At 41.7% G+C, this 22807-nt stretch overlaps 1 protein-coding gene and 1 long non-coding RNA gene across 3 annotated transcripts in view; one reads left to right on the forward strand and one right to left on the reverse strand.

Moving 5' to 3' along the window:
* The window catches only part of morn3 (MORN repeat containing 3), a 23717-nt gene extending 14069 nt beyond the window's left edge, over nucleotides 1–9648 (reverse strand). Inside the window, exon 1 of one of the 2 annotated variants that reach the window (XM_059988197.1) lies at nucleotides 9210–9648. In XM_059988197.1, the coding sequence (XP_059844180.1) occupies nucleotides 9210–9354 (145 nt within the window). In that variant the 5' untranslated portion in view covers nucleotides 9355–9648. The remainder of the gene's footprint in view (nucleotides 1–9209) is intronic. The other variant, XM_059988196.1, reaches the window with a different exon arrangement.
* On the forward strand, nucleotides 6629–19567 carry LOC132404133 (uncharacterized). Its single transcript, XR_009515429.1, has 3 exons — nucleotides 6629–7136; nucleotides 12770–12977; nucleotides 15678–19567. It is a non-coding gene; the product is annotated as an uncharacterized LOC132404133 (long non-coding RNA).
* Nucleotides 19568–22807: the final 3240 nt, after the last annotated feature.

Here is a 22807-nt window from a genome sequence, read left to right on the forward strand (position 1 = left end):
ACAGCCTGACTTTCCCAACAGAGGCAAGGACAGGAAGGGACAGATCCCACCATCAGATGACAGAATACCAGCAACCACACTCAAACCCAGGGCCACTTATATTCCATCCCTAATATGAGAATCAGGTGCCTGTGATTAAGCCTAACTGAAACAACGGACAGCCAGAAGACCCGGAGTCCAGAGTACATGGACTGGACCGTGAACCGGAATGCGGACTTCACGGACCAGACCATGAAACTATCAAGTGACCCACTGACTCTTAACTGTAAATCTAAATGATAGTATTAAATGCGTAATCATGTGAAAATGCAAAAGTAGTTTAAAGTGATTGAAAAATAGAAACAGCAAAACAAATAGCAGTAGAAGGATCAGTCCGAGCCAGCATGGATTTATGAAGGGAAAATCATGCTTGACTAATCTTCTGGAGTTTTTTGAGGATGTAACTATGAAAATGGACAAGGGAAAACCAGTGGATGTAGTGTACCTGGACTTCCAGAAAACTTTTGATAAAGTCCCACATAGGGGATTAGTGGGCAAAATTAGGGCACATGGTATTGGGGGCAGAGTACTGACATGGATTGAAAATTGGCTGGCTGACAGGAAACAAAGAGTAGTGGTTAACGGGTCCCTTTCGGAATGGCAAGCTGTGACCAGTGGGGTACTGCAAGGTTCGGTGCTGGGACCGCAGCTGTTTACAATATACATTAATGATTTAGATGAAGGGATTAAAAGTAACATTAGCAAATTTGCCGATGACACAAAGCTGGGTGGCAGTGTGAAATGTCAGGAGGATGTTATGAGAATGCAGGGTGACTTGGACAGGTTGGGTGAGTGGGCAAATGTATGGCAGATGCAGTTTAATGTGGATAAATGTGAGGTTATCCACTTTGGTGGCAAGAACAGGAAGGCAGATTACTATCTAAATGGAGTCAAGTTAGGAAAAGGGGAAGTACAACAAGATCTAGGTGTTCTTGTACATCAGTTGATGAAAGCAAGCATGCAGGTACAGCAGGCAGTGAAGAAAGCTAATGGAATGCTGGCTTTTATAACAAGAGGAATTGAGTATAGGAGTAAAGAGGTCCTTCTGCAGCTGTACAGGGCCCTGGTGAGACCACACCTGGAGTATTGTGTGCAGTTTTGGTCTCCAAATTTGAGGAAGGACATTCTTGCTATTGAGGGAGTACAGCGTAGGTTAACAAGGTTAATTCCCGGAATGGTGGGACTGTCATATGTTGAAAGATTGGAGCAACTGGGCTTGTATACACTGGAATTTAGAAGGATTAGAGGGGTCTGATTGAAACATATAAGATTATTAAGGGATTGGACACACTGGAGGCAGGAAGCATGTTCCCGCTGATGGGTGAGTCCAGAACTAGAGGCCACAGTTTAAGAATAAGGGGTAGGCCATTCAGAACAGAGATGCAAAAAAACTTTTTCACCCAGAGAGTGGTGGATATGTGGAATGCTCTGCCCCAGAAGGCAGTGGAGGCCAAGTCTCTGGATGCATTCAAGAGGGAGTTAGATAGAGCTCTTATAGATAGCGGGGTCAAGGGATATGGGGAGAGGGCAGGAACGGGGTACTGATTGTGTATGATCACAGTGAATGGCGGTGCTGGCTAGAAGGGCCGAATAGCCTACTCCTGTACCTACTGACTATTGTCTATTGTAATAGTCCCATTGAAAGTGGCTGAAGTTGCAGAGAAAATTGTGTTGGATGCGGAGTCTTGTGGGGTGGCAGGTGAGGACAAGAGGAAGTCTATCCCTGTAAAAGCATCAGGAAGATGGGATGAAAACAGATGTCTGGGAAATGGAGGAGATGCAGGTGAAGACAGCATCAATTGTGGAGGAAGGCAATTCTTTGAAAAAGTAGGATATCTCTGATGTCTTGGAAAAGAAAGCCTCATTCTGAGAACAAATGCGATGGAGATGAGGAAGTGAGAAAAGAGAACGGCATTTTTATATGATACAGGGTAGGAAGAGCTATAATCAAGATAGCCATGGAAGTTGTTAGATTTGTAAAAGATGTCAGTAGACAGTTTGTCGCTAAAGATGGATACAGAGAGATTGAGAAGGGGCTGGGGTTAGGTGTTTGAAATGGACCAAGTAAATTTAAGGGCAGAGTGAAAGTTGCAGGCAAAGTTGATGAGCTCAGCATAGATGCATGGAATAGCAACAAAGCAGTCGTCAATGTCATGCAGAAAAGTTGGGGAGTGTTACCAGGAATGGCTTGAAATATAGACTATTCCACATAGCCAATGAGAAAGCAGGCTTAGCTGAGAACCATATGGATGCTAATGGCTACACCTTGAATTTGGAGAAAGTGGGTGGAGCTGAAGGAAAAGTTGTTGAGTGCGAGGACCTGTTTGATCAGAAACAAGAGTGTGGTGGTGGTTGTTGAGAAAGAAGCAGAGAGTTTTAAGACCTTCTTGATGGGGTATTAAAGGGACTGGACATCCATTGTGAAAATGAGGCAATCAGGGCCATGGAACTAAAAGCTGTTGATGATATTGAGAGCATGATATAGGGGTCAGTTATGTAATTGGGAAGAGGCTAGTTCAAGGGGGACAGAATGGAGTCAAGGTATGAGTTCAGTGGGACACAGCAGGCAGAAACAAAGGACGTTCCAGGATAGTCAAGTTTGAGGATCTTGGGTAGGAGATAGAAACGACTAGTTTGGGGTCATGGAACTAGGAGGATGGTAGCAGTGGAAAGGAAATCTCCAGAGTCAATAAGGTTGGTGTTGATGCAGGAGTCAATGACCTGATGTTCCCAAGTGGGGTCCTTTTCAAGGGGTAGGTAAGAGGTGGAGTCCTTGAGTTGCCACCTGGCTTCAGCAATGTACAGGACAGCCCGTCACACTATAGCAGCACCACATTTGTCTGCAGGTGTATTGGTGAGGTTGAGATTGGTGCGGAGCGAGTAGCGGGTAGTGCATTCAGAGGGGCTAAGTTTCAGAGAGGAGAGAGAAGTGCTGAAATTGATATCTCATTGGCAATTAAAGATGGAATGATCCAGAACAGACAGAAAACCAGATCAGGGTATGCAAGAAGGGGAGGAGGAGGGTTGGAGACTGAAGAGTTCATCAGTGTGGGATGGGGAACCCTTCTCAAAGAAGAGGGCTGGAGACAGAGGTGACACAGGAAGAACTCAGTGGGTGGCGGGAGTGGAAGTCACTCAGGTGTGGACACCGGGGGTCAAAGGTAAGGCCCTTGCCAGGGACAGTACTGATTGAATGGGCAGATAAGTTTAATGCAGAGATATATGAAGCAATGGATTTTGGTAGGTGGATTAAAAATAAGCAATGTAGAAAAAAGGATTCTGTTCTGAAAGGGGTTCAGGAGCAAAGGGATCAATGGGGTAATGAGAGATGGCAAGCAGGGAAATGTGCACAAGCCATCAAAAGCTGGGAAGGCAATGACAAAGGCACTCACAGTTCTGGAGTTCATCAACGAGATACAGCGAGATGAAGGCAGGCTAAACCTTTATAAAGCAATGGTCCACTGTCGGCTGGAATATTGTGTTAAATTTTTTTGGCTGTTTTATAGGAAGAATGTGAAACATTAGAGAGGAGAGATTTATGAGAACAGATCCCAGGATACAAGGATAGATTAAGAGAGGCTAGGTCTGAGAAACCCAAGGGAAGATTAGATAAAATGATGAGAGATCTGGACAAAGTAAGTAGTGGGAGGCTGATACACTTGACAGAGGAGTCAAGGACTAAGAGTTACAGGTATGAAATAAAAAGGAGGAAGATTAAGAGTGACATAAGTAAAAATACAATTTTTGACACAGTATGGGAGCGTGTCATTGGAATCAGGAATGTGCTGTCTGCACTTGTACTGGAGGTAAGGTCTATTATGGCATTCAGGACAGAATTGGGTAGTTGTACGATGAAAAAGGTTTCCTCCCTCTGTCCAAAGATGTACCGGGCAGGTGATAATTGGTCATTGTAAAGATTTCCCATGATTATGTTAGGGTTAAGCTAGGTTTGTCAGGGGTTGCTGGGAGGCATGGCTTGCAGAGCTGGAAAGGCTTATTCTGCATTGCATCTCCAAATAAATAAAATGATATAATATCATTGCAGGGTGTTAGAGAGAGTGCTGGGGTGGGTCTGGAGATTTGGTCTGGCGGAGATTTAGAATGCACTTGATGGACCAACAGGTCTTTTACTAGGCTGTGACCATTCTATGATTTTAATATTGTTTAAGTACTAATGTTAAGAATATTTTGGGTGATGGGGGTCCTTTATGATGCATGCAGCCTTTTTGAGGCATTGCATTTTGAAGATGTCCTCAATACTGGGGAGGCTAGTCCCCACAATGGAGCTGGCTGAGTTTACAACTTTCGGTAGCTTTTTCAGATCCTGTGCCACCAGTAATGGTGGCATTTTTATAGTACTATTACTGGCACCAGTTTTTAATTCTAAATTCATTGAATTAATTGAACATAAACGTCTTTGCTGCTGGAGCAGACCCCAGATTCACCCCTCTAGACCAGTCAATGTCAGTCCTGTACCCTTAGTGCTATGTTAGCACATGAGGGTTTGAATCAGTATCATGACTCTTCAATGAAATAGATTTTTGCACAAAATGTGGTTAAATTTCTATCTACAGAATCATTTAAATGCTTTGACATTCCTATGAGGGAAAACTAATGGAAAGGGCATTTATATTAGTTGGTCAAACCACATGAAATCAAAGCTGATCGGTGGCTCAGCTGGAACAACACACAAAACACAGGAGGAACTCAGAAACCGATTCAGAACCAAAATTGGAATCAGATATGACATCACAGTGCAATATTTAACCTACTGTAAATTACCATAAGAATTACATTATGACAAATGGAATTTAAGTGTAAGATGGTCCACTTTGGTAAGACCAATTAGAGTACGTTTTACACAGTGAACAGTAGAGCACTGAGGAGTGTGGTAGAACAAAGGGATCTGGGAATATTGGTCCATAATTAATTGAATGTGGTGTCACAGGTAGATAGGGTTATAAAGAAAGCTTTTAGCACATTGGCCTCCATAAATCATAGTGCAGTAGGGTGGTGGGACAGGTGGCAGAGGAGTGATGGGACGGGGTTAGCACAGGTGCAGACACACCCAGCCACGAGACACCAGGCAAGGTCATTTTATTCCAAACTATTGGTTTATTGATCATTACATAATCTCTCTCTTTTGCTTCCCACTCCCGCTTTCTCTTTTCCCAGCCATGATTCCCCTCTCCCTGACCCCTTCCCACACTCAGTCCACAATAGACATTCATATCAGAATCAAGTTTATCATCACTCACATATGTCAGGAATTTTTTTGTGGCAGCAGACAGTGCAATACATAAAATTACTCCAGTACTGTTCAAAACCCATAGTCGCCCTAGCTATACATATGAGCCTTAGACTTTTGCACAGTACTGTAGAATACAGGGGTGGATATTAGGAACTTTGGAGGAACAGACGAGAGACTTGGGAGAATGTTTCAACCTGCATCATAACGTTTCCATGACTGTAAGTGCCACAACAAAATGCTGCTGTTTGCAGGGATCTGGGTGTGGTCACAGCTGAGAGAACAAGAAGTGAACAGCCATACATGCAAATAACTAGGAAGGGAGATGTAATATGATACTTATTGCATGTGGATAGAGCAGAAAGTTGGGAAGCTTTGCTACAACTGTGTGTTACCACACCTGGACTGTATGAAACTTGGTCTCTTATTTTAAGAAAGGATATTGTTGCATTGCAGCTAGTTCAGAGTAAGTCGACTGGCTGATTACCAGCATTGAAAGGTTTTGTTTGTTTTCTAGTGCTTTCCCAGTGTATATAGTGAATAAACTCCTCCGGGGCCCTAATGTTTTTTCCATTGAAATGTTATTTAAAATCACTTTCTGTACCCGTGATGCACCATCAATAACTCTCGGAGGTGGGGGGGGGGTGAACAATAGGCTATTAGCAGCAATGTGCTAAGTAACCGCTCAGTATGTGCGGTTGGGAGACTGTAGGTCTGACACGGTGGTCAGCAGCACAGGAGCGCCGCAGGGGACCGTGCTCTCTCCGGTCCTGTTCACCCTGTACACATCAGACTTCCAATATAACTCGGAGTCCTGCCATGTGCAGAAGTTCACTGATGACACGGCCATAGTGGGGTGTGTCAGGAATGGTCAGGAGGAAGAGTATAGGAAACTGATACAGGACTTTGTGATATGGTGCAACTCAAACTACCTGCGTCTCAATATCACCAAGACCAAGGAGATGGTGGTGGACTTTAGGAGACCTCGGCCTCATATGGAGCCAGTGATCATTAATGGAGAATATGTGGAGCAGGTTAAGACATACAAGTATCTGGGAGTGCGGTTAGACGAGAAGCTAGACTGGACTGCCAACACAGATGCCCTGTGCAGGAAAGCACAGAGTCGACTGTACTTTGTTTGTAGTGAGATGCTGAAGATGTTCTATCGGTCAGTTGTGGAGAGCGCCCTCTTCTTTGTGGTGGCTGGGGAGGCAGCATTAAGAAGAGGGACGCCTCACGTCTTAATAAGCTGGTAAGGAAGGCGGGCTCTGTCGTGGGCACAGTACTGGAGAGTATGACATTGGTGGCAGAGCAGAGGGCGCTGAGTAGGCTACAGTCAATCATGGAAAACCCTGAACATCCTCTGCACAGCACCATCCAGAGACAGAGAAGCAGCTTCAGCGGCAGGTTGCTGTCAATGCAATGCTCCTCAGACAGGATGAAGAGATCATTACTCCCCAATGCCATTCGGCTCTACAATTCAACCACCAGGGGCAAGACATGTTAAAGTGCCGGGGTTAGGACTGAGCTTAAGTTACCACTCAATGCACTTTAGTAACTATTTAAGAACTTTTTAAAAGCTATTTATTAAAGCTTTTTGGAGGGTGATTTTAGATGCATATCATATTTATATTGAGTTAAATACTTGTGTAATTAGTTTTGCTACAATAAGTGTATGGAACACTGGAAAAATGTTGAATTTCCCCTTGGGGATGAATAAAGTATCTATCTATCTATCAGAGCACGGCATCTTGGACACTGAGGGAGGAGCAGAGCCTCCAATCACCTTTATTCAGGAGTCTGTGGGAGGAGCCACAGGAGCAGTCAGCAGAGGACCGTGTCCAGACAGGTATATATAGTTTACCACATTCACTCCCCTTTGTTTTAAAAGAGAGTCCCCATGGGGCGAAGTTTCTTACGAGTATATTTACAGGTTAGGTCTATCAGGCGGCCGAGTCAGTCGCTGCAATCTACGTAGCACCGGTGGTGATTGCACCAGTGCCAGTGGTTATGCTGCCCCTCGTCCTTTCTTTCTCCCCAGGCCTCCCGTCCCATGATCCTTTCCCTTCTCCAGTTCTGTATCCCTTTTGCCAATCAACTTTCCAGCTCTTAGCTTCATCCCTCCTCCTCCTGTCTTCTCCTATCATTTCGGATCTCCCCCTTCCCCTCCCACTTTCAAATCTCCTACTACCTCCTCTTTCAGTTAATCCTGACAAAGAGTCTCAGCCCGAAACGTCGACAGTGCTTCTTTCTACAGATGCTGCCTGCCGTGTGGCGTTCTACCAGCATTTTGTGTGTGTTGCTTGAATTTCCAGCATCTGCAGATTTCCTCGTGTTTGCATGGACACCAGTTTGGTTTTGATGATAAAATGATCCTCATTAGCTAAGCTTACCCCACTGCTCTGCTCTCTCCACATTCATGACAGTGTAGGGAAACAAAGTTCAAACATCATCTTTGAATTTGCCAATCACACCACTGTTGGTATAATCTCAGATAACGACAAGGAGGAAAATCCTTCAAAAAATTGTGGGACATGGCCCAGACCATCACGGATAAAGCCCTCCCCATCATTGAGCACATCTACACAATGTATGGTTGCAGGAAAGCAGCATCCATCATCCGGGACCTTCTCCATCCAGGACATGCTCTCTTCTCGCTGCTGCCGCCAGCAGGAAGAAGGTACAGGAGCCTTAGGACATGCACCTTCAGGTTCAGGAACAGTTATTACCCCTCAACCATCAGGCTCTTGAACCAGAGGGGATAGCTTCATGCAATCCATCATTGGACATCACTATTCACTCACTTTCAAGGACTCTTCATCTGATATCCTTGATGTCTATTGCTCATTTATTATTATTATTATTATTATTATTATATTTCGTATCTGTTTTCATTTGTACATTGGTTGTTTATCCGACCTGCTAGGTGCGTTCTTTCATTGATTCCGTTGTGTTTCTTGGATTTACTGTATATGCCCGCAAGAAAACGAATCAAACGAAGGGTTGTACATGGAGACTTGATAATACATTTACTTTGAACTTTGAACGCTACTAATATAATCCTATCAGGGATCAACCCTAGTTCAATGAGGAATACCGAAGAACGTGTTCAATGTAGCACACCACATTCTTAAAAATGAGGTGCCAATCTTGCGAAATCGAAACACGGAACTACCTCAGTGCCAAACAGTATGACTAGACAGAACTAACCTAATTTTACAGCCTTCGGGTCGAGTCCAACACTTCTATTTGTGAATGATAGGGAACAATTAAACATCTAATAAGGCAATCCAAAAAACACCTTCGTCCATTAAAGTTGCAGGACCCAGCACACGATCGTTGAAGGTGAATCTTAAATCATTGGCAATGACCCATCCACCTTAAGTTTCTAACAGCCCCACCACCATCGCATGAGACAACTTTAAGCCAATATGCTTCAGTCCACTTAATATCATGAGCAACTGAGTGTACAGGAAACTGTAAAGCTATAGGCTCACCACATCTGAAAACAAAAATTAAAAGTATCTGCTTTCCTTTCCAGACCAGTATCTGATCCCAGAGCCACACCAGTGTCGTAAACTGCCCTCTGAAACAGCCTGGCAGCTCACTGGTGTTTTTATGGATACAATATTCTTTTCTAATGACACAGGGCTGTCTGGAAATCTGGATCAATATGTACAGAGCGCCGGAGGAACTCAGAGGGTCAGACAGCATTTCGGCCGAGGCCCTTCATCAGGTTTTCCTCTTGACCCGGCTGAATTCCTCCTGCATTTTGTGTGTGTTGAAGGCCTTTCTCAAGTCCCAAGAGATGATTAACAAAAAGGTGGAAGATAACATCGCACGGACTCGCTGCAAATTATTTTCATTCTACTTTTTAACACCATGCTTGTAAGCAAATGCATTGGATGATTATGATTCATACCATGCTTCTTATTGTCCCGCCACTCTCCCGTGTATTCATCCCCGTTCACCGTGTAAACAGTGCTTTTCAATCCGTTTTTCTGCGCGTTCCGATCCCATGCTTTCCAGGGGCTTTCTTTTGGCTTTCGAGGTCTCAGAAACGGCATTTTGTGTTGATGGGGCTTTCGGTAAGAATTACAGTCTGCACACTCCCGAGGGGGTATGTACGGAAAGATTAGTATGTTGCCAAGCAACAAGCTTGGCTAAATAACTTACAATAATGCTTCCTCGGAAATGGGATTTGAAAGACCTAGCGAACAGTACCGACAATTCATTTCAGCAACAACATAAACTCAAGGATCAAAATAGCAGGATATTTGACAACAATCCCAGTTGTTGTCACTGACGCTCCCGTAGGACTATAATGTGCGCTTCGTTGCTACGGCAACTGAAATAGGCCGTGCAGCCGGTGCTTTACCATTGTTAGTGTCTTTTCAATTTGTAGGTAAGACATTGAGATAAACATAAAACATTGTGAAATCAATGTTGGTTTCATTTAAAAAAGAACGTTGTTTTCAATTAAAAGTGTCGGATGGGCTACGTCATCGATTTGTCATTGTTTTATCCTGGGAAGGTAATCTGAAAAAATGCCGAGTTTGCAATATGTAGGGTTTCGAAGATTTAACTTCACATTTCATTTTGTTTTACGTTAAAACATTCCAAATAGTGCATTGTTTGGACGAGTAGATGAGGAGTTTTGACCTTCAGGTTTACAGAATTGTCTTACTATTTAATGCTGAGCTTTTTTTGTGGGCAAGAGAATCGTGTTACACTTTATTATTCTTATTGAACTTTACTATCATCGAGTCGATAGTCTCTTAACAGGTGATGTAGCATTCGTCTTAAGAAGTCTTTAGGTCTCCCACTGCCAAGGGGAAAATATGTTCATAACAATGTAGTACGTTAATTTTAATATCTCGGCAAAATACATATATGCGTGTGGTAAATATGTAAGATATTCAAGGTACATGGGATGTGTTTTAGCCGGGTAAATTTCTGCTGTTGATGCTTGATAACTCATTAGTGGTATCCGTGAATCAATATGTTGTATTTAAACATAATCCATAAGCAATTTTTTTAAAGGGAAAATGATGCGATTTCTTATATTAATTACAAGCCTAGATTATAAATGCATGGAGGAATATCTATAAACAACAACTCCCAATTATAAAACACATTTAACGTGGCAGAAGTTTTCTCATACATTTATATAGAAGAGTTTCTAACAAGAAAAGCAACAAGTTTCAGAAGATTATATTAAGATATTTGATGAACTGACTGGCCAAAGAGTTTGGTTTTAGTGAGTTTTTTCCCCCAAGGAGTGAAAAAGTGACAGAGATGCATAGCTTAAGGCATTGACAACACAAGTATTTTGGAAACTTGCCTAGGTGAAAGGGGACAAGCTAAGCTGGAGTGAGCTAATGGAAGAATTTGAAAAAATATAGGAATTTTCAAAACATTGCTCAGCAAACCATTAAGATAATGAGTTAACAGAGATAAACTGATAATAATAATAATAGATAACACATTCCATTGTGTGTTTCAATGTACATAAAGCTAATAAAATCTTGAAGTGGGAAGTATGAGCAGAAGGGCTTACATAAATTAAGATTATGGAGACTAAACAGATGAAGTTAGGATGTTAATGAAGGTTCTAGCAGCAGATTAGTATTATAAGGTGAGATGTCAAAAGCTGCTGTTAGAAATGGTAAAATTTAAAGTTCAAATGACAAGAATGTGGCAGTTTTCATTTTAGATGGAATGGAATTTGTGACAGGGACCATTGGCTTTGTATTGGAGGAAATCCCTGTTTATCTTGTATTGGATGTGGACAATATCATCTAACAGCATAGAGAACAGATAAGGTGGTAAACCTGGATGGCTCAGGTGTAAATGCGTAAACAACACATGCAAAATGCTGGTGAAACGCAGCAGGCCAGGCAGCATCTATAGGAAGAAGTACAGACCTGTAGATGCTGCCTGGCCTGCTGCGTTTCACCAGCATTTTGTGTGTGTTGCTTGAATTTCCAGCATCTGCAGATTTCCTCGTGTTTGCGTTTTTAAATGTGTAAAGTTGTATTTTCAGATAATGTTGCTGAGGGTCAGCATGTAGAATGGGCAACAGAAATGAGGCAAAGATTGATCCTTGGAGACATCAGAAGCAAGGTTGCAGCTATGGGAAAGGAAGCCATTTTGTATCTCAGATTAGAACCAGGCAAAGATGAGACCAGATAAGTGTGAAGTCTCATTTCAGCTGGATAACAATAAAGAGGCTTCAGAAGACTATGGTGCATCTACCTGTTCAAAGGCACTCTGTTGACTCAGAAGTACATGGAGAAAAATAAATTGCAATCTCAGAACAGTTCAGTACTGTGGCGGGAGTACACACCACTGATAAGAGGGATTCACGAAAAAGTCTGATTAAGATAAACATGTCAAGGATTGATTAGCGGTAAACCGCCGGGTATTGCCACTGAATATGGGGGAGTGTAGACATTTTGCTGAGGGTGGTGAATATCAGAAGTTCTCTGTCCCAAGGGGTGGTGAAACCTAGATCATTAGAAGTCTTTAAAGTGCAGGTAGAAGATTGGGGAATTGACATGAGTTGTGAACAGTGTAAATAAGCAATGAACATATTAAATGACAGGGTAGGATTGAGGTGCCAGGTGAATTACGCCTATTTCCTTGCGATATTGCAAAGGGGAGATAGTTCGAAATGTTTTGAAAGCATATAAGGTTTTTTAAAAATATTTGGCTTGAAGGAGAGTGAAGTGGTTATTTGAAAACATACCAAAACCGATGAGAGTCTGAGCCAGGGTAACCACACTGTATGATGCGCTCCCAAATACTGAAGTTCCAAATCAACCAAGGTATGTCGAATCCTTTGTTATAAAACCAGCAACTTTATAGCGTTTTTAAAAAACTAACAAAACTAAATTAACGATATAGTGATCTTAGCGTACAAATTAGCGATATTACTAAGCATTCTAAATGGCAATCAAATACTGTAGCATAATTGGCAGTCAAATTAAATTAATGTTCAATTAACGAAGTTGGCATATTTACGTGTTATCAGACTTAGCGTTCTCTGCATATTTAAGTGGTCAACAAAAAATACCATTCCTGTGCCTCAGCCTCTCTCCACCAGACTAAATTAAACAATGAAGGCAAAGAGTGAATACGTAACTATACTAATTTGCTTCTATCACGCACCGACCCATGTGATAGATTACCATAATAAACGTGTCACTAGTTGGTTTGTTACCCAAAAAACACTCGAAAACTTCTACAGACATATCATGGAGAGCATTCTGACTGGCTGCATCACCATCTGGCATGGAGGGGTGGTCGGGGTCATGCACTCTTCTCATTGTTACCATCATGAAGGAGGTTCAGAAGCCTGAAGGCACACGCTCCGATTCAGGAATAGCTTCTTCCTCTCTGCCATCCGATTTCTAAATGCACATTAAACCTTGTGGTGTTGTACCTCACTACTTCTTTTATTTCTGTGTTGTTTTTCAGACAGACATACCTTATTGATCCCGAGGGAAATTGGGTTTCGTTACAGCCGCACCAACCAAGAATAGTGAAGAAATATAGCAATATAAAACCATAAATAATTAAATAATAATAAGTTAGTCATGCCAAGTGGAAATAAGTCCAGGACCAGCCTATTGGCTCAGGGTGTCTGACACACAAAGGGAGGAGTTGTAAAGTTTGATGGCCACAGGTAGGAATGACTTCTTATGACGCTCAGTGTTACATCTCGGTGGAATGAGTCTCTGGCTGAATGTACTCCTGTGCCTAACCAGTACACTATGGAGTGGATGGGAGTCACTACTTATTGTAGTGGATGGGAGTAGTTGCACTACTTATTTTAATATGTATATTTACTATACATGTATAGTTACTATAATTCATTATTTTCTATATTTATCATGTATTGCATTGTACTGCTGCAACAAAGTTAACAAATTTCTTGGTATGCTGTATGCTGCTGATTTAAACCTGATTCTAATTCAAAGTACAATGCAGACAGGAAGAAAATAGATACATGGCTCCTATATTCCAGTCCCTTCATTATTACACTATAATTACAAAAATACTAAATTACTGAAATAGGATACATGAAATCTTCAACGACAAAAATCTTAACATTTATACAAGTGTCCTCTTTTTTTCTTCTTCCAGTCAAGTCATGTAACAGTCATCTAGGCCAGAGGTTGCCAGCACTTAGCCAAGTACTGAGCAATCTTTACCGCCACTCTCTGTCAAGTCAAAGTCGGGAAGCTTCTAGAGCTGAAGCTCCTCAAACCTCTGCCTCCAATAGAAGATAGATCTTGGTAATAGGCCTGTCTACAACTCATCTTGGTCTTGACATGCACCTGCTGCATAAATCCTCTTCTGTCTGGAAATACTTAAATGATTCTTCCCACCATCCATGAGTATTAAGGTGTTGCAACATCAACTATAAGTACAAGGTCTCTTGGGAGGATATTGTGTTTTATACCTAACCATTTCTGACACCTCTGTATCTGTGGTAAATACTCCTTGACCCACCGTTTCCAAAACAAGTTTGATATGTATTGGATCTGCTTCCATCTACAATGAGCATAGGCTTCTTTCAACGGATGCTGCCCGACCTGCTGAGTTCATCCAGTTTTTTGGTACGTCTACAATGAGCATAAATGTCTTCCGTTTGGAACTTTCCTGGTGGTAAGGACGGTGATGTCTTCCAAAGCAACAGATGGTTGGGTGTTAATGCTTCCAAATCATTGATATTGGAGGATGCACCCGTAATTGGTTGACCATTGATACTTCACAAAGTACTGTGTGGAAATACTCTTTGTCAAGATTTTGTACCTTCATGGTGGAATTGAGGACCTTTTTCACAGACCTGTTGAACCTCTTACATGTTTCTCCATGATGTGAGCCAGCTGGAGGGTTAAAAATCCAATTAATTTCTTTTTAAAGAAGGACGTCACTACATTGTGAATATTTCTGTTTTTTAATGACTTCTTGCAACTCGCACTCAGCCCCAACGAAGTTTGTTACATTATCGGAGCACAGTTCACAAACATGTCCTCATTTTGTTGTAAAGGGTCAAAGGGAAAACAAAAGAATCTGTCTAAAGAAAATGCCACTTCAGTGTGAACTGCTGGTATAGTTAGACAGGTAATTATGACCCCTTACCTCTTCACTTTAGTCCTTCTGCTTGTCACTTCAAAAGTAGTCCACTCCTACACGTTTAAACAGCGATTCATCTGGAGAGGCCCTATCCAGAGGTAGATCTGCCATGTGCTGGCAACCTGGATCTGTGAGCAACCATCAACAAACAACACACTTACACAGGATCCTTTTTATAGCTGTACAAGCACCAGGAATCCATTATTTTTGGCATGACCTGGATAACATGTGATTATGGCCACCATGTCCCACCTCTTGATGTACATGCTCAGAATGATGTCTGAGATATAAAGATCCTTTGCCAGTATGACAAGATATTTAGATTCTTCAGGCATAGCTGCCTTACTAAGTCATCCACCAACTCTCAAAACACCATCTTCAAGTACTGGATCACGCTTGAAAACATGGACATTCCTTTCCACACTCTCTGCCTTTGCAAACTTGAGAACTCATTTGGAAATCTCTTTGACAAAACCCAATTATCTCCATTTCAGCCTTTCTGAGCTCCTCCAGTGAGAGACAATCTTGATTGATCTGATTTTTGGCCTTCTCAAATCTCTCTCTCCAAAGAATATCCTTGTTGTTCTTCAGCCAAGTCAGACTGAGCAAGAGCAATGCCCACTTGCTTCCTTTTTTGACTAAGAAGCAAGAGCAGGTTCTTAAATCTAAGAATCCAGGCCATTGTTTTCCTCAACTAGTTCCAAGATGAGAAATAATGGATTATATGTGTTACTGTGTCCACCTCCTCTTCAACCTTCATGGAATTCATTGTAACACTCCTCTTGACTTCTGGATCAGCTAGCAGAAGTTCTCCAGAAGAATCAGAATTCACAGATCTCTTCCATCACCATAATCTCCTTTCAGTGGTCCATTCACAGTCCAACCCAACATTGTTCTATTTGCATTGGGTCTATCATAAACCGCAAATCACTTGCAATGGCTCCATTGTTTTAGGCACATTTGTCCCCATCAGTAGCTCAATTTCTAAATCAATCTCTGGCAAATAAATTTGTGCTTTCTTGATGCCGATTCCCAGGATGTGGGGTTTGGGGTTTGATGTTCTTGTTGCTGTTTCCCCATGTGGGTGCGAGGGACGAGTTGGGGAAGTTGGGGGTTTGCAAGTTTTTGTTTCTTTTCCTTTTTGGGCGGGGGTGGGTTGCAATTGATGTCTTTCTTTCAACTTACTTCAATTCTGCATACATACTTTGATAATAAGAATGAACTTTGGAACCTTTTATTTCAGGTGAGACGATCCCTGGAAATTCCTCTGCTATGAAATGTTTCATTTGTGGACGGGCAGACTATATAGTTACTCATGATCTTCTCTTGATGCATGTGAGAAAATGCTTGTTTTTTTTTCCAAAAAAAAGGATTTGCAATTGAGGATTTCAAGTTCCCTGCCCCCATCATCTTATTTTGCCATGGATGTCCAGTCACTATATACTCCAGCCCCCACCAGCAAGGCCTAAAAGCTCACTTTTTTTTTCTGGACACCAGACCTAACCAGTTCCCCTCCACCATGACTCACCTCCGCCTGGTGAAACTTGTCCTCACTCTAAGTAATTTCTCATTTTGCTCCTCCCACTTCCTTCAAACCCATAAGATAGCCATGGGTATCGCATGGGTCCCAGCTATGCCTGCCTGTTTGTCGACTACGTGGAACAGTCTATGTTTCAAGCCTACATTGGTGACCGTCCTGCACTTTTTCTACACTACATCGATGACTGCACTGGTGCTGCTTCCTGCATCCGTGCTGAACTTGTCAACTTCATCTGCTTTGCCTCCAACTTCCAGCTTGCCCTCAAGTTCACCTGGTCCATTTCCACCACCTCCCTTCCCTTTCTCAATCTCACTGTCTCTATCTCCGGAGACAGCGTATCCACTGATGTCTATTACAAATGCACAGACTCTCACAGCTACCTAGACTACACCTTGTCCCACCCTACTACTTCTAAAACGCCATCCCTCTTCTCAATTCCTCTGTCTCCACTGCATCTGCTCTCAGTACGAGGCTTTTCATTCTAGAACGAAGGTGATGGTTCTTTTTCAAAGAAAGGGACTTTCCTTCCTCCACCATCAACGCTGCCTTCAACTGCATCTCTTCCATTTCATGCACGTCTGCTCTTACCCCATCCTCCCACCACTCTACCAGGGATAGGGTTCCTCCTGTCCTCACTTACCAGCTCACCAGCCTCCCTGTCCAGCGCATAGTTCTCCAAAACTTCCACCACCTCCAACAGGATCCCACCACATAGCACATCTTTCCCTTCCTCCCCCACCACTTTCTACTTTCTGCAGGGATCACTCCTTTGTCCATTCATCCTTCCCCACTGATCTCCCTCCTGGCATTTATCCTTCCAAGCAGAACAAATAATACACCTGCCCTTACACCTCCTCCCTCACGACCATCCAGGGCCCTAAACAGTTCTTCCACGTGAAGCAACAATTCACCAGAGAGTCTGTTGGGGTCACTTTCTGTGTTTGGTGCTCTTGGTGTGGCCTCCTGTATATCAGTGAGACCCGACATAGAGTGAAGGACCACTTCACTGAATGTCAATGCTCCATCCACCAGAACAAGCAGGATCACCCTATGGCCACCACGTTTAATTCCGCTTCCCATTCCAATATGTCCGTGCATGGCCTCCTCCACTGACAAGATGAGGCCACACTTAGGTTGGAGGAACAACACCTTGTATTCCGTTTGGGTAGCTTCCAACCTGATGGGATGAACATCAATTTCTCAAACTTCCGGTAATGCACCCATAACATCCCCCTTCCTCCATTTCCCATCTCTTTTCCCCCCTCACCTCATCCTGCCCGCCCATTGCCTTCCGCTGGTGCTCCTTCCCCTTTTTTCTTCCATGGCCTTCTGTCTCTTTTACCAATCAACATCCCAGCTCTTTACTTCATCCCTCCCCCTCCAGGTTTCACCTGGTGGTTCTCTCTCCCCTCCCCCTACCTTTTAAATATACTCCTCAGCCTTTTTCTCCAGTCCTGCCAAAGGGTTTCAGTTCGATAAGTTGACTGTACTTTTTTCCATAGGTGCTGCCTGGCCTGCTGAGTTCCTCCAGCATTTTGTGTGGATTGCTCAGATTTCCAGCATCTGCAGATTTTCTCTTGTTTGTCCTTTTTTTCTGTCAAGTTGAGCTTGTTCATGAGGCCTATTGTGCAGAAACTGCTGCACCTGATCTAGGAAAGCATAGGGAACCACTGTCTTGTTGCCCTTCTTAAACTTCACTTGTACTGGAACAATGGGAAGTTTAAAATCATGATCACCAGCCCCTGTAAACCCACTAGATACCAGGGCATATTGGAGTATAAAAGTTGCATTATTTGCTGTGTAACCAAAACTATGTAGTCAGCTTTGAAACTTGCTATTTGCTATGCATGTATCCAAAATGAAATCCTAGGAATGTAGAAGACAATGGTGTGTTAATGAAAGGTAGCTAAGAGATGTAGATTAGAACATGATTAAGTCACAAAATATTAAGAATGTAAACTTGCTATTTGCTAGAGAATGAAATCTTAGGAATGTAGAAGTAAATGGTGTGTTAGAGGAAGCTAAGAGATGTAAATTATGTAACCTGAGTTTGCTATTTGCTATGCATGTACCCAATTTAGCAGGAGAATGAAATATTAAGAATGTAGAAGACAAGGTAGCTAAGAGATGTAGATTAGAACATGATTAAGTCAATGGGTAGAAACAATAGTGGCGGATGAACGTGTGGTACGCAACTATAGACCAATTGCATATGCTAATGCAACTAAACCAGGAGATTGCTATAAAACATGCTATGTCCAAAGATCGGTGGGCAATCAGCAACTAGCTCAATGACTGACTCAGCTTTGATTTGCAAATTAAAGTTTAACCCTTCTTGAAGAATCTTCTGTGTCTCCTAATCATTTGTGGGGCATCAGAAACCACAACAGGCACTACTCACTCCTGTGTCTGATTCTTTCACAGCTTGTTTTGATTATGCACCCTTTTCGTTCAAGTGAATATGAAGTAAGAATGCTGGGATGCTTGCTAATGCATACCCTGTATGAAAGACACTTCCTGCAATCTTTGCTGATGTGTCCTGTACACAAACAGCCAAAGCAGATACCTTTTTTTTAGGAAGTCCATCTTCTCACTGTGAGCCCTTTTCTCTAGCTGAGGGCACAAATCCAATGCATGTTCAGCCTTGCAGAACAGACAAATCCTTTTGGCTGACAAGACCATTTCCCTTCCATTAATTTCAGGTTGAGTTTTGGCTTTACTTCTCAGAATGGTCACAATATTTGCAAGGCTCCTTCCTTTAGCCTTAGTGAAATTATGATTTGTGTTCACACTTCTGCCTATTGCTGGTGATGTATAGTCCCAAACATCGGGTGTGTAGCAATCTTTCCGTGCCTTTCTATAAATTAAACAATGTCAGTGAAAATAATCTTATATTTGTGCCTTTCTTGCAGTTTACAGACCGCTGTTCTCCATTTATCCCTAAACATATAGAGCAATTCTTTATGATAATCAACATTTTAGCAAGCATGTCCAGCTCACACATACGCTGCAGTTCTTCCAAGACATTACAACAGCCACGAAGAGAAAGACTGTAGTCTTGAAAAGCTTTCATAATTTCAGATTTGATAGGTACCCAAGAAATAGCCCTTTGGATGTAGGCAGATACAATTTTCTGTTCATTACCAAAATGTTCTTGTAGTAAAGCCTTAGGTTTTAGATATTCTTTCTCAGGGTCAACATACTGACAACTTCTGACAAGTTCTAAAGGACAACCTCTAGTGGACTGTTCAAAGAAATAAAGGCAATCTATAACTCTCATTCTTGCCCTCAAAAGCCCTCATGAATGCACGATACTGCAATGGATCTCCATAGAAGATTTGAATCTCTCTTTTAGACAAAGATGAAAGGTGTTGCCATTGTACCAATAAAGTTGTTATTTCATTTTGCTTCCTCATTATATCAGTGGTACTGTTTTGACCGCTAACCTCTAAAACGAGAGTGTTTCGATGCTGTGTTAATGTCTGCATGAGCATTCTGAGCTGCTGGACAAGACAAATGTTCAGAGTGCCTCATTAGCACAGGCTGAGAGTAAGCATCCTGAATGACCTCTTGGCATGTTGTTCATGTTTCACAGTCACCTGAGGAATAAATAAATCAGCATATACATTGGATGTTTTTGTTTTTCTTTGTGCCTTTTCTATATGGGATCTCAGACCATAGGACTGTCTTGCTGGAGCACTTCTAGCACTTGCCACACTTGAAACCCTTAGCACATTAACTTTAGCCATAGGTGAAGCAATTTCTCCCTCCATTTTAAGTTGTTCTTTCCTTTTCCATTGCAGCTCCTTCCTTTTCCTTAGATGCTCCTCTTGATCTTCAAACACGTTTGTCCTTCAATAATTTGAAGTGCAATTAATGCAGCTAAATCAGCCTGTTTTGTTTTGTGCAGAGGAGGTAGTAGATACTTAAAATTTCCTTCTTGCAGCAGAACCTTGAGCACTGACATTAGACACACTTTCATTCAGTTTCACATAATCCTGTGGATCACCTGCTCTATGCATTGTCAAAACAAGTCTTGGAATTTGAGAGACATTGTCTGATGGAAGGTGAGACACATATTCACTTGTTGCAGCAACGTGAACTTCAATATAACATGTTTGGGTCAACCATTGTTTTGCATCCCCTATGAATGCACTGCAATAGCAATGAATGTTTGAAAAACATTGGTTCTGTTTTTCTTGTTTGGACTTGGGAAGTAGTGAGATTAGCATGCAATGTTGCTTAGCAACAGCTTCACAGAGATTAGTCAAATCCTCAAGATGAGGTTGCACTTAATTTTCACAAGATCATTAATTGATGGTATTAAACCTTTAATGTTGTTCACATTTGTTTCATACTCCTTTTAAAGACTTTCAATTAGATTAGCCTTAACTTCAGCTTTAATTCCTCTTTCAACAGCAGGATCTTTGGTGCCACTTCCATGCTCAAAACTTTCCCTAGTTTTGTGACATGCAATTACCTCTTTGTTCACCCATAGCTCTGGAGATATTGAATTCAATAAATGTAGTCAATAAACAAGCTGACTGTGCATCCACAGCACTTAAACCAGACCAAACAACTAGACTTTAATTCAAACGCTGGCAACTGGAATATTTTATCACTTCAATAAAACAAAGTGACGAACCCTCAGGCAAACACCACACATCAGGCAACAGTCCCCAATGGATGAGTAGTGCTGACCATTTAAAAGTGTGTTCAAACCACAAACACACAACATGAATCAATGAAAGGTCACAGATAATTTGAGCACAAGTTGCTTCTGTTTCCAACATGTTGTTCTCAGTATTATAATTCCAATTTCACCAATGAGTCAGAGGCAGTCCTTTGCGGTAGACTAGTGTTTGTTTGGTATAACTATTTTTTTTTGTTGACAAAATGTAGTGGTGCCTCAAAAACAAACCAAAACCGCTGAGAGACTAAGTCAGGGTAATCGACACTGTAATAACACGCTTCCAAATAATGAATTTCCATAATGAACAGAGATATGTTTGATGATTTATTATGAAACCAGTATAGATGAACAATATAGTGGAAAAAAACTAATGAAACTTAAGTTAGTGATATAACAATCTTAGCATTCAAATAAGCAATATTACTAAGTGTACTAATTGATGATCAAATAGCAGTTTGCAGTCGAACTAAATTAGTGTTCCAATTAGCGAAGTTAGCGTTTTTAAGCAATATCAGAATTAGCATTCTGTATGTATTTAAACAGTAAGCAATACAAAAAAGTCTTTCCCCTTGGCTCAACCCCTCTCCACTAAACTAAACAACTAAGACAAAGCATGAATATGTAATTATACTCCTTTGCTTCTACCACACCTCTATCCATGTGATAGATTACCATAATAAATGCACCACAAAGCAAATACAGACAGAAAATAGTTACATGGCTCCTACAGAGAGGAAGACAACACTTCAGAGAAGAATATTGTTAACAATATTAAATAACACAGGGATCAGGTCGGGAAATTGGGTGGTGAGTGGTTGAGTAGAAATCGGATCAGGGGAGAGGATGGTAGCTGTCATTGAATGAGATGAATTTGCAGTGAATATGAGGAGAAAAAAGGGGAAAATAGAGAAGGTTGGGAGTTCTGGACTGGGCAATAGGGAACATCAGAACTTTAGAACAGTTGGCTAAGAGTGGATGGAAATGGCAGAGACAGAAAATCAGTTATTTTCAGTCTTGGTGACAATAGAATTCCATGAGCTCCTGCCATGAGTTAGAGGTAAATGAGTTTAAGGAGACAATTACAGTAAAATAACCAGAGGATGCAGAGTCATAGAGCACTACAGCACTGAAGAAGGCCCTTGAGTTTAGCTATTCTATGCCAAACTGTTGTTCTGCCTAGTCCCATAAATCCATACCTGGATCATAGCCCTCCCTCCCCCTTCTACTCATTAATTCATCCAAGCTTCTTTTAATTGGGCCTGCATCCACCACTTCCACTGGCAGCTGGTTCCACACTCGTACCACTCTCTGAATGAAAAAGACCCTCCCTCCCCCAGTTTACTTAAATATATTTCACCTTTCACCCTTAACCTATAACCTCTAGTTCTAGTCTTATCCAACCTCAGAGGCAAAATCCTGCTTGCATTTACCCTATCTATATCCTTCAATATTTTGTATACCTCCAACACTCCAGGGGAAAAAAATCTAATCTATTTAACCTTTCCCCAAAACTCAAGTCCAGCAATATTCTTGTAACTTTTTTTCTGCACTATTTCAATCTTATTGATCTCTTTCTTGTATATATATAGCCAGAATTGCCCACAATACTCCAAATTTGGCCTCACCAACATCTTGTACAACTTCAACATAAAATCCCAAATCTTCTACACAATACTCTTACTTAAGGAAGCCAATGTACCAAAAGTTCTCTTTATGCCCTATTTATGTGATGCAATTTTCAAGGAATTACAGATATATATTCCCAGATCCATCTTTCTACCACACTCCTCAGTGTCCTACTGTTCACTGTGTATGTTCTACCTTGGTTTGTCCTCCCAAAGTGCAACACCTCACATTTGTCTACATTAAATCCCATCGCCATTTGTCTGCCTATTTTTCCAGCTTGTCCAGATCCCTCCACAAGCTTCGATAGACTTCCTCGCTGTCCACTATGCCCCAAATCTTGGTGTCATCTGCAAATTTGCCAATCCATTTTACCACATTATCATCAAGATCATTGATATAAATAACAAATAACAACAAACCCAGCACCAATCTCTGTGGCACATCACTAGTCAGAAGTCTACAGTCAGAGAGGCAACCATCTACTACCACTCTCAGACTTCTCCCAGAAAGGCAA

Source organism: Hypanus sabinus, chromosome 13 (assembly GCF_030144855.1).
Source record: "Hypanus sabinus isolate sHypSab1 chromosome 13, sHypSab1.hap1, whole genome shotgun sequence".
Classification (NCBI taxonomy): Eukaryota; Metazoa; Chordata; class Chondrichthyes; order Myliobatiformes; family Dasyatidae; genus Hypanus; species Hypanus sabinus.